The sequence below is a fragment of the Chiroxiphia lanceolata genome (genome assembly GCF_009829145.1).
Source record: "Chiroxiphia lanceolata isolate bChiLan1 chromosome W unlocalized genomic scaffold, bChiLan1.pri scaffold_48_arrow_ctg1, whole genome shotgun sequence".
Lineage (NCBI taxonomy): Eukaryota > Metazoa > Chordata > Aves > Passeriformes > Pipridae > Chiroxiphia > Chiroxiphia lanceolata.
In genome coordinates this window covers 380,218-398,897 of record NW_022476502.1, presented here as the reverse complement: position 1 = coordinate 398,897, position 18,680 = coordinate 380,218, and the positions used below count along the sequence as shown (strand labels likewise).

The following is an 18,680-nucleotide window of genomic DNA, read 5'->3' as shown; positions in this document are numbered from 1 at the left end:
AGGAGGGCTGTGCACTCGCCATCCCATGCAGGCACTGGCAGAGGGTCGCTGCGGAGCTGAGGACGACGGACCTTGTTTGGCAAGATGAGCGTGAAGCACAGGGATCACCTCCTCCCCTGCAGCTCACCTGGCAGGTCTCTCAAGGGTTGAGTCACTCTGCAGTCGGCTTTTTGTTGGCTCAGGTGAACTTTTGGGTGTTTCTGAGGAGTGATCCCGGGGACTTTTTGGGCTCGGGGGGGAGTTTGGCTTTTCCTTGCTAGACTTGTGTCTACTCGTGGCTTTCCCCTCCTTCAAGCGGTCCTGTGCCTCTGCCTCTGGGGCCTTGGCATAAGGGGAGAGAGAAAAGGGAGAGAGAGGTGAGACCTGCCCTGAGACACCCTCCTCCTGGAAAGCAGAATGGGGTTTGTTAGCCAACAGGAGAGAGAATAAATAATCACCACTGCCCATGGACTTGGTCTTCCTTATTGGCCTTTGTCTTGCCTCGGACACCCCTCCTTACCCAGGACCCTCTCCCCACCGAGGACCCTTGGGTTGATGGGTTTAAGTGATTTTTTTCCTGTTGTCTTACAGAACTGCTCTGTGTCTCCAGCAGAGCTGTCTCTTTTCTCTCATCCCTGGTGGAAAGGATGCCTGCAGACATGGGGCCCCATCACGTCTTCACTGCCCCTCCACGGTGACCCTTTTCCATCCAACCTGTGCCCTGCCCTGGCACCTTCACTGAAGGCACAAAAGGAGTACCCACCACATCATCTTCTGCAGCAGCACCCTCAGGTTCAACAAGGATGAAGTGTCTGAGGTCTTCTGTTGCTGTGGGGACTCTGTCCTCCTCTGGGCAGGGAGCCATGGAGAAAAGAGAGCCAGGGGGAATGGGAGGTCCCAGTCCCAGATAGTACAGGATCTAAAACCAAAGAGAAAAGCCTTTTTATACTCCTGACACCTTCATCCTCACACTCCTTCCCTAAAGGCCATGAGCTTTTGGCAGTGGAGTTTTTGATTTACACGGAGTACAAGCTCTTTTTTATGTCCCATGGGTCAGCAGGCTCCAGAGCAGAGGCAGGACCTACAGTGGGACCAAGAGAGAAACCTCTCCCAAGTGACTCAGCTGAAGAGAACAATGCCTGGGAGCTGCCCTGCCCTGGGACCATTTTTAATGATTTCCAGACTGAGAAACTCTCTGAACAGATGGAATGCTTGGACACAGAGCACTCCCACTTTCCACACATCTGAGGGAGGCTGAGAACCTCCCCATCCACAGAGATACTGCAGAGCTATTGTGGAACATCATCGTGGCCTTGACAAGGCTCTGTGTTGTTATCACCTGGGGGACACACTGTTCCAGGGTCCCAGACCATGGCAAGTTCAGCATCTGAACCTTGCAGGCTTTTACCTGCTTTGCTGGTGGCAGCTTCTTGCTCTTCAGGATCCTCCTAAACACCTTCTCATGACGCATGACGTGGAAGTCCAAGCAGGGCACTCCGGCCCCCTGGCTTCCAACTGAGCCTTCTGCAACTTCCCCTTCCTGCTGAAGACTCTTGTGGCTGCCATGTTTTTTCAGAGGATTCTTCTTGGGCTTCTCTAGAGACTTACTGCTCTTCTTCTCATCTTTGTGTTTAGGGGAAGACTGGGACTTGTCTTGCACTTGGTTCATGATACCCTGAACCCTGTCCCAGGATGACAGAATACATCTGATCCTGTTCTGCGAAGACTAATAGATCTTAAACCTCAGGTCCAAGATCCTGTCCTGCTTACTCAGCACCTCTGGGATTTTGGTTTCTTGTTGCTGTTGTTTTGCTGATGTTTTTTTGGGCTTGCTGGGAACCACTTGGCTTTTGGTTTCCTGCTGCTGTTTTTTGGCTGCTGGTTTTTTTGCTCTTCCTCTGGACCTCTGGTTTTTTGGTTTCCCCCTGCTGCTCTTTTGCGGGTACCTTAAACTTCACCGAGCGGCCATTCTTCTTCTTCTGCAGCTTATCTTGCTTCTCTGAGGCTCGTGATGACACCTTTTTGCTTTCCTTATGCTCTCGAGCCAGCTGCTCCAGCTCCCTTCTGCAAGCCAAAGAGAAAACACCCCCGAGAGTCACCACCAGAAACCTGGGCTCACTGTAATCCCAGCTGGCTCCGCCCTTCACTCCTTGACCCTGAGGCCAGGTAGAACTGTCAGACCATCTCCGTGGACCTTCCTCAACCCAGAGAGCTTGGGAATATCCCAAGTGAGGAAGGTTTAGAGGTGACCTCCTGGGCCGGCCAAACCTAAACCTTGCCATCAGAAGGTATCAACTGTGCACCTTCTCCCCTGAGGTTCACCCGGACACCTCCAGCACGCTGCCAAAGGCTCATCCACCATCTCTCTGCAGGGATGACTGAAGCCCCCCCTCTCTTGGTTTCCCAGTTTAGACCTGCCCATGAATTGCTAACACCTACTTATCCCTCCTCCAATGCATACTTGGCTCCTTCAGCCCCCTTCTCCCTGGGCTGTGCCTGCTCATTAATGAGAATAACCATAGCAATCAAAAAGCAAAGGCTGCAGGAAGTCCCCTCCTGCAAATCAGGCTCTGAATCACCAGGTTTCCTGCTGGAACACAGCTGTGACCAGAGCACACTTGTGCTGTCTGTCCTGGGAACTGATTTGAAGCAGTCCTGGCCATCTCCTCCCAGTACAACAAACATCAGCCTGGGCTGAGAGAAGTGCTGAAACACAGGCTCGCTTTAAGCAGCTTCCCCTCCCAGCTCCACCCTCTTCCTGTGTGTCCTCCTGAGCTGGGCTGCCTTGCTGGGCCAGAGTTTCTCCCGGGTTCACCTGCTGCTGCAGCTGAAGGGCAGCCTAAGCTTTTATGGATGGTGCTCCACCCTAAGGAAAGCCCTGGCACATCAGCATTGCAAGGACTTCGTCTAGAGCAGGACTGGGGTGAAAGCAAGCCAGCTCAGCTGTGTCCCACACGGGCCCACACCACAATCCTGTGGGTTTGGTGAAGAAGGAGGATGATGAAGAAGATGAGAACCAACATCACGCACTTCGAGACACTTCCGTGGGCAGTGGCAAGGCAAGCCCAGAGCCCAGCTCCCCGCAGGCCATGTCTAAGCCAGAGGGCTCACGGCTAAAAGGGAGAGAAGATGTTCTCATCTCAACAGAGGAAAGTCCTTCCTCTCTTGGGAACCGGGGACCTGGACCTGGCCATCCTTGTGCTGCTTCTGGCCTTTGCTCTTGAACTCCTCTGAGCTCAACCAAGGTCCTTGGAGCAGAGAAACCCTCCAGGGACACTACCCTGAGGAGTAACCCAGGGGAGGCTTCCTTACCTCTCCTTCCACTCACGCTTGATTTGTTCTATTTTGTAATCAAGCAGAGCTTTCTGCTTCTCAGAGAGGGCTTCGTACTCATCCACATCCACATCCCAGAGACGTTCTTCCTCTCTCCGGGCAGCTTCTTCCTTCTCCCGTGCTTCAGCACAGACCACAAGAGAAGCCATCAGTGACTGCAAGCAGAGCTTGGGGCTCCGGGTCAGCTGCGAGGATTCACAGCTCTTTCCTGACCCAGCCTCTCACTCTGCCAGGAGACACTGCGGAGCTCACATCCCTGCTCCAAAATTCAGACAGCCCCCCAAACTGTGGCCTGGCTCAGGTGCACCACGGCTGTGGACAGCTGGCTGGGGGCTGGTCACTGAGCCACGCCAGCTTGCACTTGCACCCAAGCTTTAATGATGGAGATTAAGGTGAGTCTTACAGCCTCAGCTCTGCTGTATGTAAAGAAGCTGTGAGCTGAGTGCTGGCTACACTGAGGCAGAAGGATCAATAAAAAGATTTCTTACAAGCTCTGCTGCAAACCCAGATACACACAGCTAAGGTTGAGGGCTTGAGAGAGATTTGAGAGGGGTGGAGATATCTCACCTTTCTGCTGTTTTTTAGCTGCCCTCCTCTCTCTTGCAGCTATCTGCCTGCCTTTCCAAAACTCAGAATCCTGGAAGATGTTCACAACGCGGATATGAGGGCGATTGCTGACAGCTTTGAGCACGCACAGGAGAGAAGATGCCAGGCTGCTCGCAAAGAGGGTCTCCAGGCCATCAAACACCACTCCCTTGTAGCAGTCACTCAGCTGCCAGGAGAGACAAACAGGAACAGCGAGTCAGCCATCGCACACGTTGGGCTCGCAGCGGGTCAGAAATGCAGATGTCTCAGGACACCAGCCGCTGTCATTCCCAGTGCATTAGCTACGACCAGCTTGGATCTGTCAACTTAGGGCATCTGCACCTTCCCCCAAGGATCCCTGCATGCGGCACAGGATCCTCCAGCAGCAGGCACAGACCTCCTCCTCCTCCTCTCCGAGCTGTACCTCACTGCCTGTCTCTCTGGAGCAGGAACGTCTCCGTTTCCCCCACGCCACGTACCTGCAGCCGTTCAGAGATGATTTCCACCAGCAATTCCTCGGGCAGCACACAGCTCCAACACTTCCTCTTTTTCTCCTTTCTCCCCGTCCTGGTGAGGATGGTCAGTCGCTGTGGCGCAGGAAACGGCTGCCATCTGCAATGTGGAACAGGGTACGGAAAATAAACCCCTGCAGAAAGCCCTGGACAGTTCCCAGTGCTGGGCTCGCATCTGGGCTTCCTCGCTAGCGGAGACAAGGGCAACCCTGCAGTGCAGGCCCTGGAGGGCCCGTCCCTTGGCCAGCAGAGACCCAAGCTTGCAAGGCCCCGGCACAGCCTCCCACAGCTTTGCTCGCCGCCTGCAGCCAAGTCAGCCAGGAATACACTTTGCCAACACACCATTAAGAACCAATGGTGCTTTTCTGCCAGAGCACATTCCCGCCCCAAGCCATGCCCAGCTGGCTCTTGGCACTATAGACCCTGCACCAGGCCCTTGGTGACACGGAGCCTCCACTGTAAGCAGCCCCTTCCCATCTCAACGGCAACAGTGCAGATGATGTTTCACCTTGGAGGGCACTGAAAATCTTGCCTGGGGTTTGTCAGATGCCTTATCCTTGGTTGATGAAGCGCTATGGTGTCCAGCACTCAGGGTCTTCTGGTTGGCTTTGTCCCCAGGGCTGGGCTCAGTTTTCTTGGCCTCAGTACCCTTTTTACCTGCAGAGGGGACAGATGGCTCAACAGGGTTGTGAGGAGCAAGCAGGCACCTTCCACCCCAATGGGCACAGCCTTGCCCCTGGAAGGGACATGGCACTTGTCCCCCAGCCTGCTGGGCACTAGCAGCACTGCTTCCCTGAAGCAGCTCCTTCCCTGCTTATCAGCAGGACAGCACACCAGCCCAGACTGAATTTTAAAGCCAGCTCTAGGCCCCTCCTAACAAACACGTACACAGGTGACACTGCTAGCACAGTAGTTCCCCTACGGATGAAGCCAAAGATTCGCCCTCCAGGACCATTGTTTCCATACCTTGCACCCATCCTGCATTTTCACATGGAGACTGTAACATGCAGCCCTGCCCCAGCTGCATCACCCATCTCTCTGCTGGAGCTAAATCCTCCGTGTGGGAAAACTCCAGCTGGGATCCACACCCTTCTTCCTTCCACCAGCTCTGAACCCAACCAGGTTCAAAGCGGAGCAGTGCAAAACTTCTCCCCACACTGAGTAGGTCTGCCCTCACCCTGCAGAGCTCAGGGTACCAACTGCCCAGTAAGTTTCCTGAAAGTCTCCAGTCTGATTTGGAGAACAGCACAGCGTGCACGAGCTGCGTGACCCAACAGTGGGCATAGGAAAATCTCTGGAGAAAAGAGGTCATCTACAGCATGTTTCTCATTGGAAACTCCTCTAGGAGCTTATTCTTCCCTTCCTCTCACGTTTGCAAAGCCACACTCATAGTTGTCTTGTGCTTAATGAGCCACTTCAGAGGGCTTTTTCCTTCTGAAGGTGGGCAATGGTTCTGCCTGCTGCCCGTGAGGAGCAAGCTGGATTCAGCTTTGAGGAAATATAAAAAATTCAGAGAAAGAGACAGGTGTGCTTCACCACCTCCAGAAAAAGGAATACGTGCCAAGAATGGCAGTTAAAGCGCCCCTGTCGGAGCCCTTCAAATCAAGCTTTCTGTTTTCAAACTAGCCAGAGATGCACAGCACCCATGTTCCCTAAGAGACCCGAGGGCTGCCAAACCATTTCTCTGAGCAAGCAGAAGTGGATGGTTGTGGTGGTTTCCTAAGCATGCTCTGGGTGCAGCGTTTCTCCTTACCCGGCATCTGTTCCCTCATGGCTCTTCGCTGACGGGCAGCCTCGACGCACAGCTCCCGGGCCCGGCGCCCCGCCGAGCTGCGCTCGTCCGACATGGCTTTTGTCACCACCTCGTCCAGGGACAAGCAGGTGGCACCGTAATACTTGGACAGGGCGGCTGCCGCGCTTGACTTTCCTGAGAGAGAGAGGAAGACTGTTTGGTGACACCTGCACATGAGGCATTTTCAGGGACAGGCTCTGGAAAACTCACAAACGGGTTTCAAGGACGGTGGGAAAGCAAGTGCCCTTCTAGGGGGAGACCACGAGGGAGGCAGCTTGAGCACGGTTATGAGCACTGAACTCCAGCCCCAGGTGGATCATCTCCACCTCATATTCAGCTGAGGACTTTGTCTCAGGCACCACGGTCCACTAGGATGCATTTCTCCTGCTTCCCCCTCTCCTTGCAGCCCAGGGCTGTGGCTCCCGTACCTGTCCGGGGTGTCCCATAGATGATGATGGCAATCCCTCTGGGCATTTGGGCTTTGAGCTCTTCTAAAACGGGATTGGTGTCGAGGTAGCGCCTGACGGCCTGACGGATGGGCCTGTCACACTCATCCACCATGTCCTTCAACAACCTGATGCTCTCTTGTAGCGCTGCTGTGCAGAACCAGTAGAAAAGTCAGCCTCCTGCCTACCTTGGATCCTGATCATCCTCCCCATCCCCTCAGATCCCAGGAAAGGAGATGGCTGAAAGCAATGTGAGCTTGTGCTTTTGTTGCTGGGAAGGAGCGAATATAAAAGAGCCAGTGATATTAGACCTGGTCCTACTGGCTGAAGAGCTCATCTGATGCTACTCTTTGTGGCTAAGGGACGCAAGGGGATATCCTGAATATTTCCCCAGTCTGTGGCAGGCAGATAGGAGCTGGCTTTGGCTACACTCCAGGTTGGCAGAGGATGCCACAGCCCTTCACCCAGGAATTCCTCCACCAGGCAGGAGATCAGATGGCTGCTAAAAGCATGGGCTTTGTATGGAGAACAAGGTGATGGAGAGCTCAGGGTGCGTGGGCTGGGCTCTCTGCTATGTCCACAGTCAGAACAGCCAATGCCAAAGCCTTACCATTGTCCTGCCCTGATTCTTCCTTGCGCTTGGACATAATCTCTCGACCCAGAGCCTCCATCTTCTTCCATTTTTCATATATTCCAGCACCTCTGGGGGCAGCTTCTCACCCACAGCGCGTGGAGGCATCACCACGGCCATCCGGTCTCCAAACTCCTGCAGCGTCCGCAGGATCTGTGTGTGTGGGGAAGAGAAACCATCCACAAGATTCCTTTATCAACCTCCATCATACCAACAGACTCAGCCCATCTTCTCCCTCCTTCCTTCCTCCCAACAACACAGGCTATCCAAGCCCCTCCACAGACTGCCAGCAGGGATGGCTCACCTCCAAGTGCCACTGGGCTTTGCCCTGGGGATTGCCTCCATCTCCCTGGCACAAGCCTGGGAAGGCTGGAGTGCTGCAGAGCTTGGGGAGCACGCACATGGGGACCAGACCTTCCCTCTCACCTTCTCCTCCTCACGGTACTCCTCATCAAACTCCAGGGAGTAAAATTCAGTGGGGAACTCGCAGGGGTTCTTCACCACCACTGTCCTCTCCAGCTCAGGGCTGCACGGCAGCACCGCTCCCAGCTTGATCTCTGCGGGGCTGAACTCCAGTTGTGGCTCCAGACCCTGTCCTGAGATGTGCAGCACGAGCAGCTGGCTGTTCCCACAAATGTTGATCTTCAGCTCGGTTTTGTAGGACTTCTGAAAAAAGTGCCGAAAACTTGTCCATGAAGTCCTAGGTCACAGGACCCCAAATACAAGCCTTGCCCAAAGGTCAGGGGTGTTTATCAGTCCCTCCAGGGGGAATGGAAACCCAGATCTTTACTTATGGTAGGGGCTACAGCATCTGTGTCCTTGGCTCTGAGTAACTGGGACAAATCCTGGTGTGCAGTGTAACTGGGTATCTGGGTATGAAATGGATGTAAAACGGATTATCAGATGTTCTCCCCTAGTCATGGAGGAGCACCCGAGAAAGGCCCTCCGTCCTGGCACTGCTGCGTCAGGCAAACACCAGCTCCATGAGAGAGGCAGATGAGCTCTGGCTGGCTAGAAATAAAGGTCGTCTTCTCTGCTCAGTGTTTGGTTCTGGTCAAAGCCTGACACAAGATGGTTGGTTACATCTCTCGAGCAATGAAAAGATCCCTGGGACTGTTCTTGGGCAAGGAAGCACTTGTGTCCATCCTGTTACACCCTGTCAGTTTCCAAGTCCCAGAAGGTGTCTGGTGGTTGTTTTGTCTGTTGGTGCCAGCAGCAGGATGAGCCAGCGTTGGGTTGGCCCTTCCAGGTTGATGCCCTGTGACTGTGCCAGCTGCTCTGCACCCAGTGTCGCAGGCTGCAAATACAATCAGGCAAGGGGGAGGATGAGGGGAATCAGGCAGATTTCCCCCATGGGCAGAGAGGCAGCCACGGCACAGTGCCCCGATGTTCCCTTTGGGGATTTCAAGGCGCCTCTCAGAAGGGTGTGCTGCAGGGGAAACTGAGGCCCAGTGAGTGCAGGGCTTCCAGAAAGCTGCCCGTGGAGGAAGAGCTCATCTGCCACTCCCTGCGTCGGGCTCTCCTTACCACCCTGCCCTGACAGAGCTCCTGCGGCGACAGCTGCCAATCTCACCTCTTCCAGGGGTGAAAACTGGATCTGCAGGTCACATCACTCTCTACCATAGAGGGTTCCCTCCCGGGCCTTCCACTGAAAGACACGGGAATCATCCTTCACAGCCTGGAGCTCCTTCTGACGCACAGCCGGTGTCAAACGTTTGTCCACCTGAGCACAGAAACCAGTCGTGTGAGGTCTCCTCGGTCTGAGAGGACAGAGCCTCGGTTCCTAGAGTGCTCTGAGATCCTGTCCCGGTGCTGAGAGCACCCACAGCAAACCCAGCGTGGACCCCACGGTCTAGAACTGGAAGGACAACCTGCAGGCAGGGCAAGCAGATGGGGAGCCACCGTCCTGTCCTCAGAGGAGGAGGAGGAGGAATGGGTGAGGATGGCAGAGAAGCAAAGCATCAGTCAATGGAACCAGGTCCAGGCAAAGCAGCCTTGATCTGGACCCTCAAAAGCTTCCTCAAACACGCTGTAGCCCCAGTGCTCAGGCAGCCACAGGCACAGAAAAGGCAGGAGGTGCAAAGAAAACCCAACGTTGCGTGTTACATTTCCCTGTGCTTTACCTTCTTGGAAGGTTTGTTGACAGTGAGGAACCATTCACAGGGGCGCTGAACCGGTTGTAAAGCCGGACTGTTTCACTCCAGCACTGCCCAACCTGGACATGGGGGAACTGGAGTCTGTTCCTGGAGAGGCTGAGCAGCAGCTGAATCACAGTGGCACGGAGGTGGATGTGCAGCGTGGGGCCTTTCTCTACCTGGAGAAGGACAGAGAGTTCAGCTGAGAGTCCAGGTGACACGTGCTGCTGTGCCCAGCCTGCTGCCTGCCCCAAAAGCTGCAGTACCTTGATGGGCAGGAGTACATCCACCTTTCTCATGGGCAGGTTGGCACTTGCAAATTTCACTTGGAACCGTTTGCTGGCGCCGTAGATCAGGAACTCCACGGGCTCCAGGTATATGCTGAAACCTTGAACAGATGAAAACAAAGCAGCTGAGATACACAAGCAACACGAAATGTGTCATAAGCACGTTAAGACCATACGAGAGCCCTGCTGGGAGCCCTGGGAAAAACCCCACGCTGTGCTGTTCCCGGGACAGAAACTTAGAGGAGACACCTGGGCAGCCCTCAGACACAGCGAGCCACTCTGTGATGGAAGTGCAGATTTGCCTCCAGGCCTCTTTTGGAAGCCTACTTTGATCCACCAGAGGATCAAACAGGCTGTTTCATCAATAGAGACTGAACACAAGAGCTGTGAGAGTGTGAACTCCAGACAAAGCACTTTCCAACCACAACAGATCTCGTCTGTTTGCAACATTCCCAGAGTGCCCAAAGAAACTTGATGCCAATGGGAACCAAAGGCAGAAGATGCTGGCAGGTGAGGTGGGTAATCAGCCCATCAGGCCCCTGCAGGGAAGCGTCAGGGCAACCCCAGGCAGGCCAGGTCCCTGGGCACGGCTGGCCAGGAGAATTCTGGCCCTGAAGCTCCCAGCAGGGCCACTGGGAGGAAGAAGCTCAAAAAACCTCCCCATGTGCAGTGGCTTAAGCCAATCTGTCTGAGACAGCTCCTTGCAGCCCACGGGAAGCCTCTCCAGCACTGGTTACCTGTGTCACCCAGGGCACGTTCATCGGCCCGGACGGCTACTGGGTCCCTCCAGGTGTTGGTGATCTTCACAGTGCAGCTTTTACTGTAACCCTGAACAACAGTGCCCATGTCCAGGATGTACTCGGGCAGCTCAACTCTGGAAGGAGAAGTAAGGACAGTCCTTAAACAACAGCATGGCCACACGTTCAGGTGGATGGAAGATTCAAATAAAGTGGATATTTCTGTACTCACTGTTGTAAAAACTCAACTCAAACCTACAAAACCCAAGGCCTGACCACCTGGCAAAGACTTTGGGAAGTTATGGGGAGTGCAGGTCCTAGGTTTCATCAGCTTCCAATGGGACCCAAAAATAAAATTAGTTTTCAATGGACTCTGGTCACAGCTCCTCTGCTACAAAAAGCTAGTGTAGGTAAATCCACTGGACCTCCAGTGGTCTCAGTGAAAACACTTCTCCTGATGCACAGCCCAAGCCTGAAATTGCTTCCGAGCCTTGGAATAAGATTTGCACAGGAAAACTTCATTGCTCTGCAACCAGGTCACATGAAGGATCTGTTTTGCAAAGCATCTTCTTCCTGAACTGGAGCCTCCCATGTCCAGGCAGCATCATGAAGGAGCAAAGGGAAGGACCAAGTTACCCAGACAAGCCCTGCCAGCCCACCAGCATCAAAGCCACCTTTTGCTTAGGGGGCTCTGTCAGTCAGAACCAAGAGAACAGCTTGGAGTTCTCTTTCAGAGCTGGTCAGCAGGGACAGTGTCTGTGCTGTCTGGAAGGGCTTGATGGTCTGCCCTGGGCCCTCTCAGCTCTAAGAACAGGACCTTGCACCTGTGGGGAGCTGAGCAGCTCCAAAGCTCAGCGCGGCACTGGGGAAGGGAGGACAGTCAGCTGCTCACGAGCTATTGCTGCCACAGCTACTGGGATCAGACCCAATCTGAAGTGCCCACTGTTCCCAGCTCTGCATGCACAAGGAGCTCTCGGGAGCAGGGGACACTGCTAGGTGTTACCCTCAGGGCACCTGCAGAGAGGGAACAGGAGTCCCTACTCACTTGACAAGCTTCTGAGGAATGCTCTTGTCAAAGACAGTGTCCTCTGGGGGGCGGGAGATGAGGACCGGCTGCAGCTCCAGAGCATTCTCCTTTATCAGCATCTGCTCCATCTCCATCCTCAGCCAAGTGTTTGCCTGAGGGAAGGGAAGGCAGTGGCTGGTTAGCAAAGGCCCTTCCCAAGGCCCAGGCTTGCATCTGAAAGAGGATCCCACTCTGCTCTTGTTGAGAGGGGGAATGGGGTCCTCCTGTCTGGCTGCTCAGTGTCCGTGACACATTCTGCTCTCCTAGCCAGGACCTTCTCTCCAGGGAAATAACTGCAGCATCTGTGCCTTCCCACCCACTGCTAGAAAAGCTGATCTGGTCAGACAGACAAGCCAGCAACCTTCCAGAGCTTCAGGTCCCCAACCAGTGCCAAAGCAGCTTGGACAAAAGCTGCCTAGAAAAGGGAACCCCAATCAAGCTGCTGCCTCTTGGAGTTGAGCACTGCCAGCACAGTCCCAGGGCACAGTCAGGCTGCTGTTCCTAAGGTCTGTAAACTTGCTAGGGCTTGATTTGGGAGCAACAAACTCCCCAGCAAGGGGAGTAGCCAGGAAGCTTGGTACATCTCCAGGAGAGACCACGACCAGAGGTGGGGCAACGCTGAGCTGATGGATGTTTGTGGTCAGGTGTGGGCAGGGAGGTGCCAAGTGCCAGCAGGGCACTGAGAAGCTGTTGTGGGGTGTTGTGGGGTGCCAGGGCCTCAAGTGACATGGGGAGGGTGGCACGTGCCAAATGGGACTGCAGCTGTTCCTACCACAATGCCAGGGTCGCTTCCTGATTCGAGCCTTCCTCCAAACACGTGTTTTCTTGTCCTGCTTGACTTTTTTCAGCTTTTCTTTTGCCTGTTTCAATAGACTCTCGTATTTTTCACTTCCTGAAGGAAGAAAACATTCACAAATAGAAGCATGAGTGCAGTGCCAATGCCACTGAAGCTGAGAAGTCCCACTCCCCCAAATGCTGGTCTCTCTCAGAAACAACCCATCAATGGAAAGCCATCTCTGGAAAGTGGATGCTGCTGCTCATCTCTGAATCCTCATGTTCACTCCCACCCATCCTCCTCCCCACAGAGGAGCATCTCATCCCCTGCAGTGTCATGTAAATCCAACCCTGCCAAAAGCCCTGCCAGTCTCTCTTACAGCTTTCCCAAGCTCTTCTGTCTAGCCATCTTTCCAGACCTCTGACAGAAGTGCTGGCAATAGCTGCAAGATGGTTACTTGGACAAAGCCTACATGTGCTTGTCTGCTCGAGACTCAGAAGCAACCAGAGGGGTGAGTTTTGGTCTGGCAGCCCTGCAACCTCCAGGCTTGGTGGAGATGGGTGTGAGCTGCCCTCTGGGCATTACGGCCGGGAAATGCCCAGTGGGGACTTTGCTGGGGAGCAGACGGGCAGTGCTCACCTTTGATGCTCCAGGGCAGGTCCAGACAGATCCCGGCAAAGACCACCTCTCCTTTCAGGGAGATTTCTGCCAGTTTCAGGTGACCCACTTGAACCTGGAACATCCTGCAGAAGACTCCTGGCATTCCTGGCAGGTAATAGAGCTTCAGCACTTGCTCCTTGCCAGGTTCAATGGAAGCCTGCAAGGGACAGGAGAAGAGGGAGGCAATGCATCAAAGAGGGTGTGATGGAGGAAGGCTCAGGCCACAGACAGGCTGAGAAGAGAAGACAGTTTCTCTCTGGAAAAGAATGTCAGACCACATCACCTTCTAACTTCCTCATGCCCAAAAGCTCGAGCCTCCAAGGCGAGGGTGCAGAGGGTGCAGTGGGTCCTTCCCAGGGCTCCTAAGGCTGCACCCCCAGCAGAGCCTGCCCTGTGCTCAGCGTGAGCACGGCTCTGCTGCTAACGGGGTTTGCCCTGTGCCAGCGAGAGCCAGGCTGAACAGGTAAAAGCTCTTTTGCCACCACTGGGGAAGAGGAGTGAAGTGCCCACGCTCTCAGCAGGGCCAGCAACTCCTGTCACCCCTTGTAGGAGACAGGCAGGAAGAAATGGGAAAGCCAATCGGCTTCCTCTTCCCATGGCAAAGAGGGACAAAGACAGGAACACTGCTTCACCTCAAAGACATCCAGGTAGCACTGAGAAGCTGGGACAGTGGTGGGATGCTCCAGCCCCACTCCTCCCTGGCCCCCTCACTGCCCCACAAAGCTGCTCCAGAGCTGCACAGCTGGAGGGAGGGAAGGACCAGCACAGGGGTTGCGACACTTTCTGGCAGAGGAGCTTCCAGCCCAAGCAAGGAATATGTAAGTGCTGCTTAGTCCTGTCTGATCCCACAGCTGGGGTAAGGCGACCCTCAGAAGAGCCTCAGTGCCAGCACAGCCACAGAGCTCAGCAGTCGGGGGCCAAGGAGTGACCAAAGTGCTCGTGCCTCCCGCCAGTGGCTACCCTGGGATGGCAGAGCCACTTGCCAGCCAAGGCCACGGGGCAGTCTGTCAGGATGGCACTTGCTTGACCTTCTCTGCCCCCAGCAGCAATTGCTTACAGCCCTGTCTCCCATGGCTGGGTTTGGTTTTGTTTTCCCCCCTTTTTTCTCTTTAACCCTCTCCTTGGCCACCTGACACAGGGCTGGGGTCAGTCAATTGTGCCACTCACTGTGTTGGGCAGGACCACGAGCACACCAGGCAGAGGCTTGTCTGCAGTGCCAGAGCTGGGGCTCTGTACCACGTAGGCGAATCCGACCTTCCCATCGTTCCGCAGGGTGACCTTGGTTCTGGTGACTTTGTTAAAGAGCTGAAGAGAGGACAGAGGAGTGGGAAGTTACAGATGCAGGCCTGCTGCTGGGAATCCCCTTCCTCTTTCATGGGGTTGAAAGCAGACACACCGCAGGAGCAGGGACCGGGAACAAGCTACGGGCACTTGGGAACGTGGGGAAACCCCAGGCACAGGGACCTGCACAGGAACAGAATTCTGGCAGCACACAGAGGGGCAGGAACAACCATGGGAGGGCCAGTAAGAAATGAAGCAGGGGACACGGGCCCTCTGCACTCTGAGGGGTCACCAACAGCCAGGAGAAACAAAGGAGGTGGCATCGAGGCATTCCAGAAGAAAAGGCTCCTGCATGTAAGTATTGGCAAGCAACACACCAGCAAAAAGGGAGACAGATGGGACACCAAGACAGGGACAGCAGCTGGAAAAACCTGTGGACTTTTAACTGAGAAGTAGGAAAGTGGGAATTATTCTGGGACATTCTCTCCAACTGCAGTGACTGGAAGGTCAACCGGGTTATTTTGTGGATTAAGCAAGAGCATTAAACAAGAGCATCTCGTTGGAGCTCAGGCTTTAGGAGTGGATCAGCAGAGGGATGTCTCAGGGACATGTCCCTCTGGACATCCCCACTGGGATCCTGCTTGCTCCAGGAGGCAGCATTAGGTACCCTGAAGAGAAGGAATTCCCAGCGTTTTGGAGGGGGATGGAGACGGCCATTGCAAAGCAGTCTGGAGGCCAGACATACCCCTCCAAGGTTGTACTTCCAAGCCCCAGAGCCAACAAAGGAGTTGGGAAGGGGAGAGAGCCCTGGGCCGGGCTGGGCAGCAACCTGCTGGTGATGGTCCCAAGGCAGCAGCTCTGCCAGGAGAAGGGGGTGGTACCTGCAGCCCGCAGTCGATCTCGTCGACACTCAGGTGGTAGGTGAGGACCGAAATCTCCCCCCTCAGCTCCACCTCGTAGGTTGGGCCTCCCTCCACCTGGCACAGCGCCGTGACATGGGCGATGATGTTGGCGTGGCCAAAGAAGGTGACAGGTACCTGCTGGCTCTTGCCCGGCTGCAGCACACCGGACACCAGTTGGACATCAAAAACCTGCAGGAGGGGAGGGGGGATCGAGTCATTGAGCGTGGAAATGGGTGCAGAAGAGCAGCCGTGGCCTGGAGCGAAGTACAACCGTAGCTGGAGGGGCCTATTCCTCAAACACCAGCCAGAAGCATCCTAATCTCATCCTGCCTCCATGCCACTGACCAGTGGGAATACAGAGAAAGCAGCAAGGAGCAGAGAGCAGTTTCTCTGCTTGCAGAGAGGACCCATCCCAAAGCAGAGGGGCCAAAGGGCTGTGAAAGTGCCTCCACCAGCACTGTGGAGGTGGGACTAGGAGCCCTTCACCAAGGTGCTCACTGCCTCAGGCCACAGAGGTCTGAGAAAGCAGATTTTCCCACCAGCTTTCCTTCCCGGAGGAAACCAGTAGGGGGGCCACAACAGCACCAAACTCGTGGAAAACACCTATTCCCTGAGCATCCAGCCTGACCACGGCTGGTCAGTGTTATTTCCACAAGGGAAAGTCAAAAGCAGTTTGTCAGATGCCAGGCAAACAGCTTTGGTCTTTGCAAAGCACAAACAGGACACCAGAGCTTCCAGAAGAGGGCAAAGGTGCACATACCCTGTTGGGTACTCCTTGCCGTCACAGTCTGTTTGGCAGTAGGAGATGGTGGCCCCTCTCTGGCCACAGATGCAGCAGCTCTGAAAAGAGCAGAGCAGCCCCAGCAGCAGCAGCCTCAGGGCCTCCTCCTTGTCCCAGAGCTGCTTGGAAGGGCTGGGCCTCCCCAGTGAATCCGAAAAATCGGTCCGAGAAACTGCTCAGAGACGTTTTATCTTTAAGCAGCAAGGGATTTGTTTATTCAACGTTGGGAGCAAGCCAGCTTGCGCTGGACAAACTTGCTCGAAGGCTTCACACAAAATCAGCATTTTTATACAATCTTCAGCTGTGATTAAATGTATATTCAGGTGATTACAACATCTATCTATGCATATTAATAATAGGCGGAGTACAGGTGGAGCTCAGGCGGGGCTTGGGGCGGTGCTTCTCTTGGCCCTCAATTTTGGTGGGTCTGGGGGCTTCAACTCATCTTCCTCAGCTTGACCTTCTTTCTCTTCCATTGTTCTTGACCCGCTCACTGAAGCTTGGAAGAAGCCCTGGCTCCAGGCCTATTTCTCCTATTCAAATGTCTACCTGATCCTGCTGTATTTCTAATTCCTTGCTTCTAGGCCTATGACATGTTCTTGTACTATTCCCTGAACCTTTGGCCCAGGAAGTAGAACACAACGAGCACAGATCGTCTGGGATGTTGGTAGCTTGTTAGCAGGCCCAAAGTTCTTAGTTAACTCTTTTGGGCCTAACCTCCTGTTTCACCAGGGCCCACCAAAACCTCTAAAGCCTCCCCAGGACATCCTAAAACCCCTCAAAGCCCCCCAGGACCCCCAAATTCCCCCTAAAACACCCCCAAATCCCTTCAAAGCCCCCCCCGGACCCCCAAACCCTCCCCAGGACCCCCAAATTCCCCCTAAAACACCCCCAGGACCCCCAAATTCCCCCTCAAACACCCCCAGGACCCCCAAATTTCCCCTAAAAAACGCCCCCGGGACCCCCGAAACCCTCCCCAGGACCCCCAAATTCCCCCTAAAAAACCCCCCAGTGTTGGAGGAGAGGATTCAGAATGGGAAAAATACCAAGCCTGGAGAAAGATTTATGATCCCTGAATAGACACTACACTGCTGAAATGGACACTCTTACACCAGATTAGACATTCACTGGACAGGCAGTTTTACCCCAGTTTTCCCCAGTTTATTGTTATGTTGTTGTAAAGTTGTACCCCAGTTTGTTGTTAAAAATTTTATACTCTCCATATTGGCCTCTTCTCCCCTCACAGTTTTCCCGCCAAAACTTGTTTACTCCTTTGTTCTCCCCTGCTCTCCCGCTCCTCTGCATCTGATTGGCCACAGTTTGCTGCAGTGCAGAGAGAGCTCCCATTGGCCCTTTCCCCTAGAAACCCAAAGTTGCCACCCATCTTTCCCTGTTCCCCCAATCACTGCTTCCCCTGAGCTGCCTGTCTTTTACTCCTCCCTCAGCCTGAGTCCACCCCTTGAACCTACCCTATTTAAGTCACTGTTACCCTTAATACAGTTGACATTGCTTCCCTCACCTCAACTGTGTCCTGAACCTGATTGCAGTGCCGTGTCCCCACTCCCATTACCCCCGCGAGCCGTGGCACCCCAGGGCTCCCTAAAACCCCTCAACGCCCCCTCAGGACCCCCCAAACCCACACGGGACCCTCAAAATCACCCCCCCCGAAACAGAGAGGACCCCCAAAATCCCCCTCAAACACCCCCCAAAACCGCCCAAACCCACCCGGGAGCCCCAAAATCACGCAAGATCTCCCCCCAAAACCCCGCAAACTCACATGGGAGCCCCAAAATGAACCCAAACCCTCCCCAAGACCCCCAAATTCCCCTTAAAACACCCCCGGGAACCCTCAAAACCTCTCAAACCTCCCCAAGACCCCCCAAAATCCCTCAAAGCCCCCCCAGGACCCCCAAATTCCCCCTAACCGCCCCCCCAAGACTCCTCAAAAACCCCACAAAGTCTCCCCAGGACCCCCAAATTCATCCTAAAACACCCCCAGGATCCCCAAAAACCCCTCAAAGCCTCCCCAGGGCCCACCAAAACCTCTCAAAGCCTCCCCAGGACATCCTAAAACCCCTCAAAGCCCCCCTAAAACACCCCCAGAATCCTCAAATTTCCCCTAAAAGCCCCCCCCGGACCCCCCAAACCCTCCCCAGGACCCCCCAATTCCCCCTAAAAACACCCCCAGGACCCCCCAAAACCCCTCAAAGCCTCCCCAGGACCCCCCAGTTCCCCCTATAACACCCCCAGGACCCCCAAATTCCTCCTCAAAGCCCCCGCAAGACCCCCAAATTCATCCAAGAACACATCCAAAACCCCCAAAAACCCCTCAAAGCCCCCCCAGGGCCCCCCCAAAACCTCTCAAAGCCCCCGCAGGACCCCCCAAACCATCCCCAGGACCCCCAAATTCCCCCTAAAAACACCCCCGGGAACCCTCAAAACCCCTCAAACCGCCCCAAGACCCCCAAAAACCCCTCAAAGCCCCCCCCAAACCCCCAAATTCCCCCTAAAACACCCCAAGCGCCTCCCAAATTCCCCCTCAAAGCCCCCCCAGGATGCCCCAAACTCTCCCCAGTACCCCCAAATTCCCCCTAACCCCCCCCCAGGACCCCTCAAAACCCCACAAAGTCTCCCCAGGACCCCCACATTCCCCCTAAAACACCCCCAGGATCCCCAGAAACCCCTCAAAGCCTCCCCAGGGCCCACCAAAACCTCTCAAAGCCTCCCCAGGACATCCTAAAACCCCTCAAAGCCTCCCCAGGACCCCCAAATTCCCCC

The 18,680-nt window shown here is 54.8% G+C and overlaps 1 protein-coding gene across 3 annotated transcripts; it reads right to left on the bottom strand.

Annotated features, from left to right (window-relative positions):
• Positions 1–1,703: 1,703 nt before the first annotated feature.
• On the bottom strand, positions 1,704–9,721 carry LOC116781477 (hydrocephalus-inducing protein homolog). 3 transcript variants are annotated; one of them, XR_004354885.1, is made up of 12 exons: positions 9,680–9,721; positions 9,402–9,592; positions 8,852–9,001; positions 7,705–7,944; positions 7,258–7,431; positions 6,630–6,797; positions 6,163–6,336; positions 4,942–5,066; positions 4,377–4,509; positions 3,880–4,084; positions 3,292–3,433; positions 1,704–2,043 (listed from the first exon to the last, which is right to left on the bottom strand). XR_004354885.1 is itself a non-coding variant. In XM_032677158.1 (9 exons), the coding sequence occupies exons 5-9, from the start codon at positions 7,316–7,318 to the stop codon at positions 4,387–4,389; spliced, it is 651 nt and encodes a 216-aa protein (XP_032533049.1). In that variant the 5' UTR covers positions 7,319–7,431; positions 7,705–7,944; positions 8,852–9,001; positions 9,402–9,592; positions 9,680–9,721; the 3' UTR covers positions 4,357–4,386. The 3 variants fall into 3 exon arrangements, 1 of the variants encoding a protein (XP_032533049.1); XR_004354886.1 differs by having other exon boundaries at positions 6,630–6,794; XM_032677158.1 differs by lacking the exons at positions 1,704–2,043; positions 3,292–3,433; positions 3,880–4,084 and having other exon boundaries at positions 4,357–4,509.
• Positions 9,722–18,680: the final 8,959 nt, after the last annotated feature.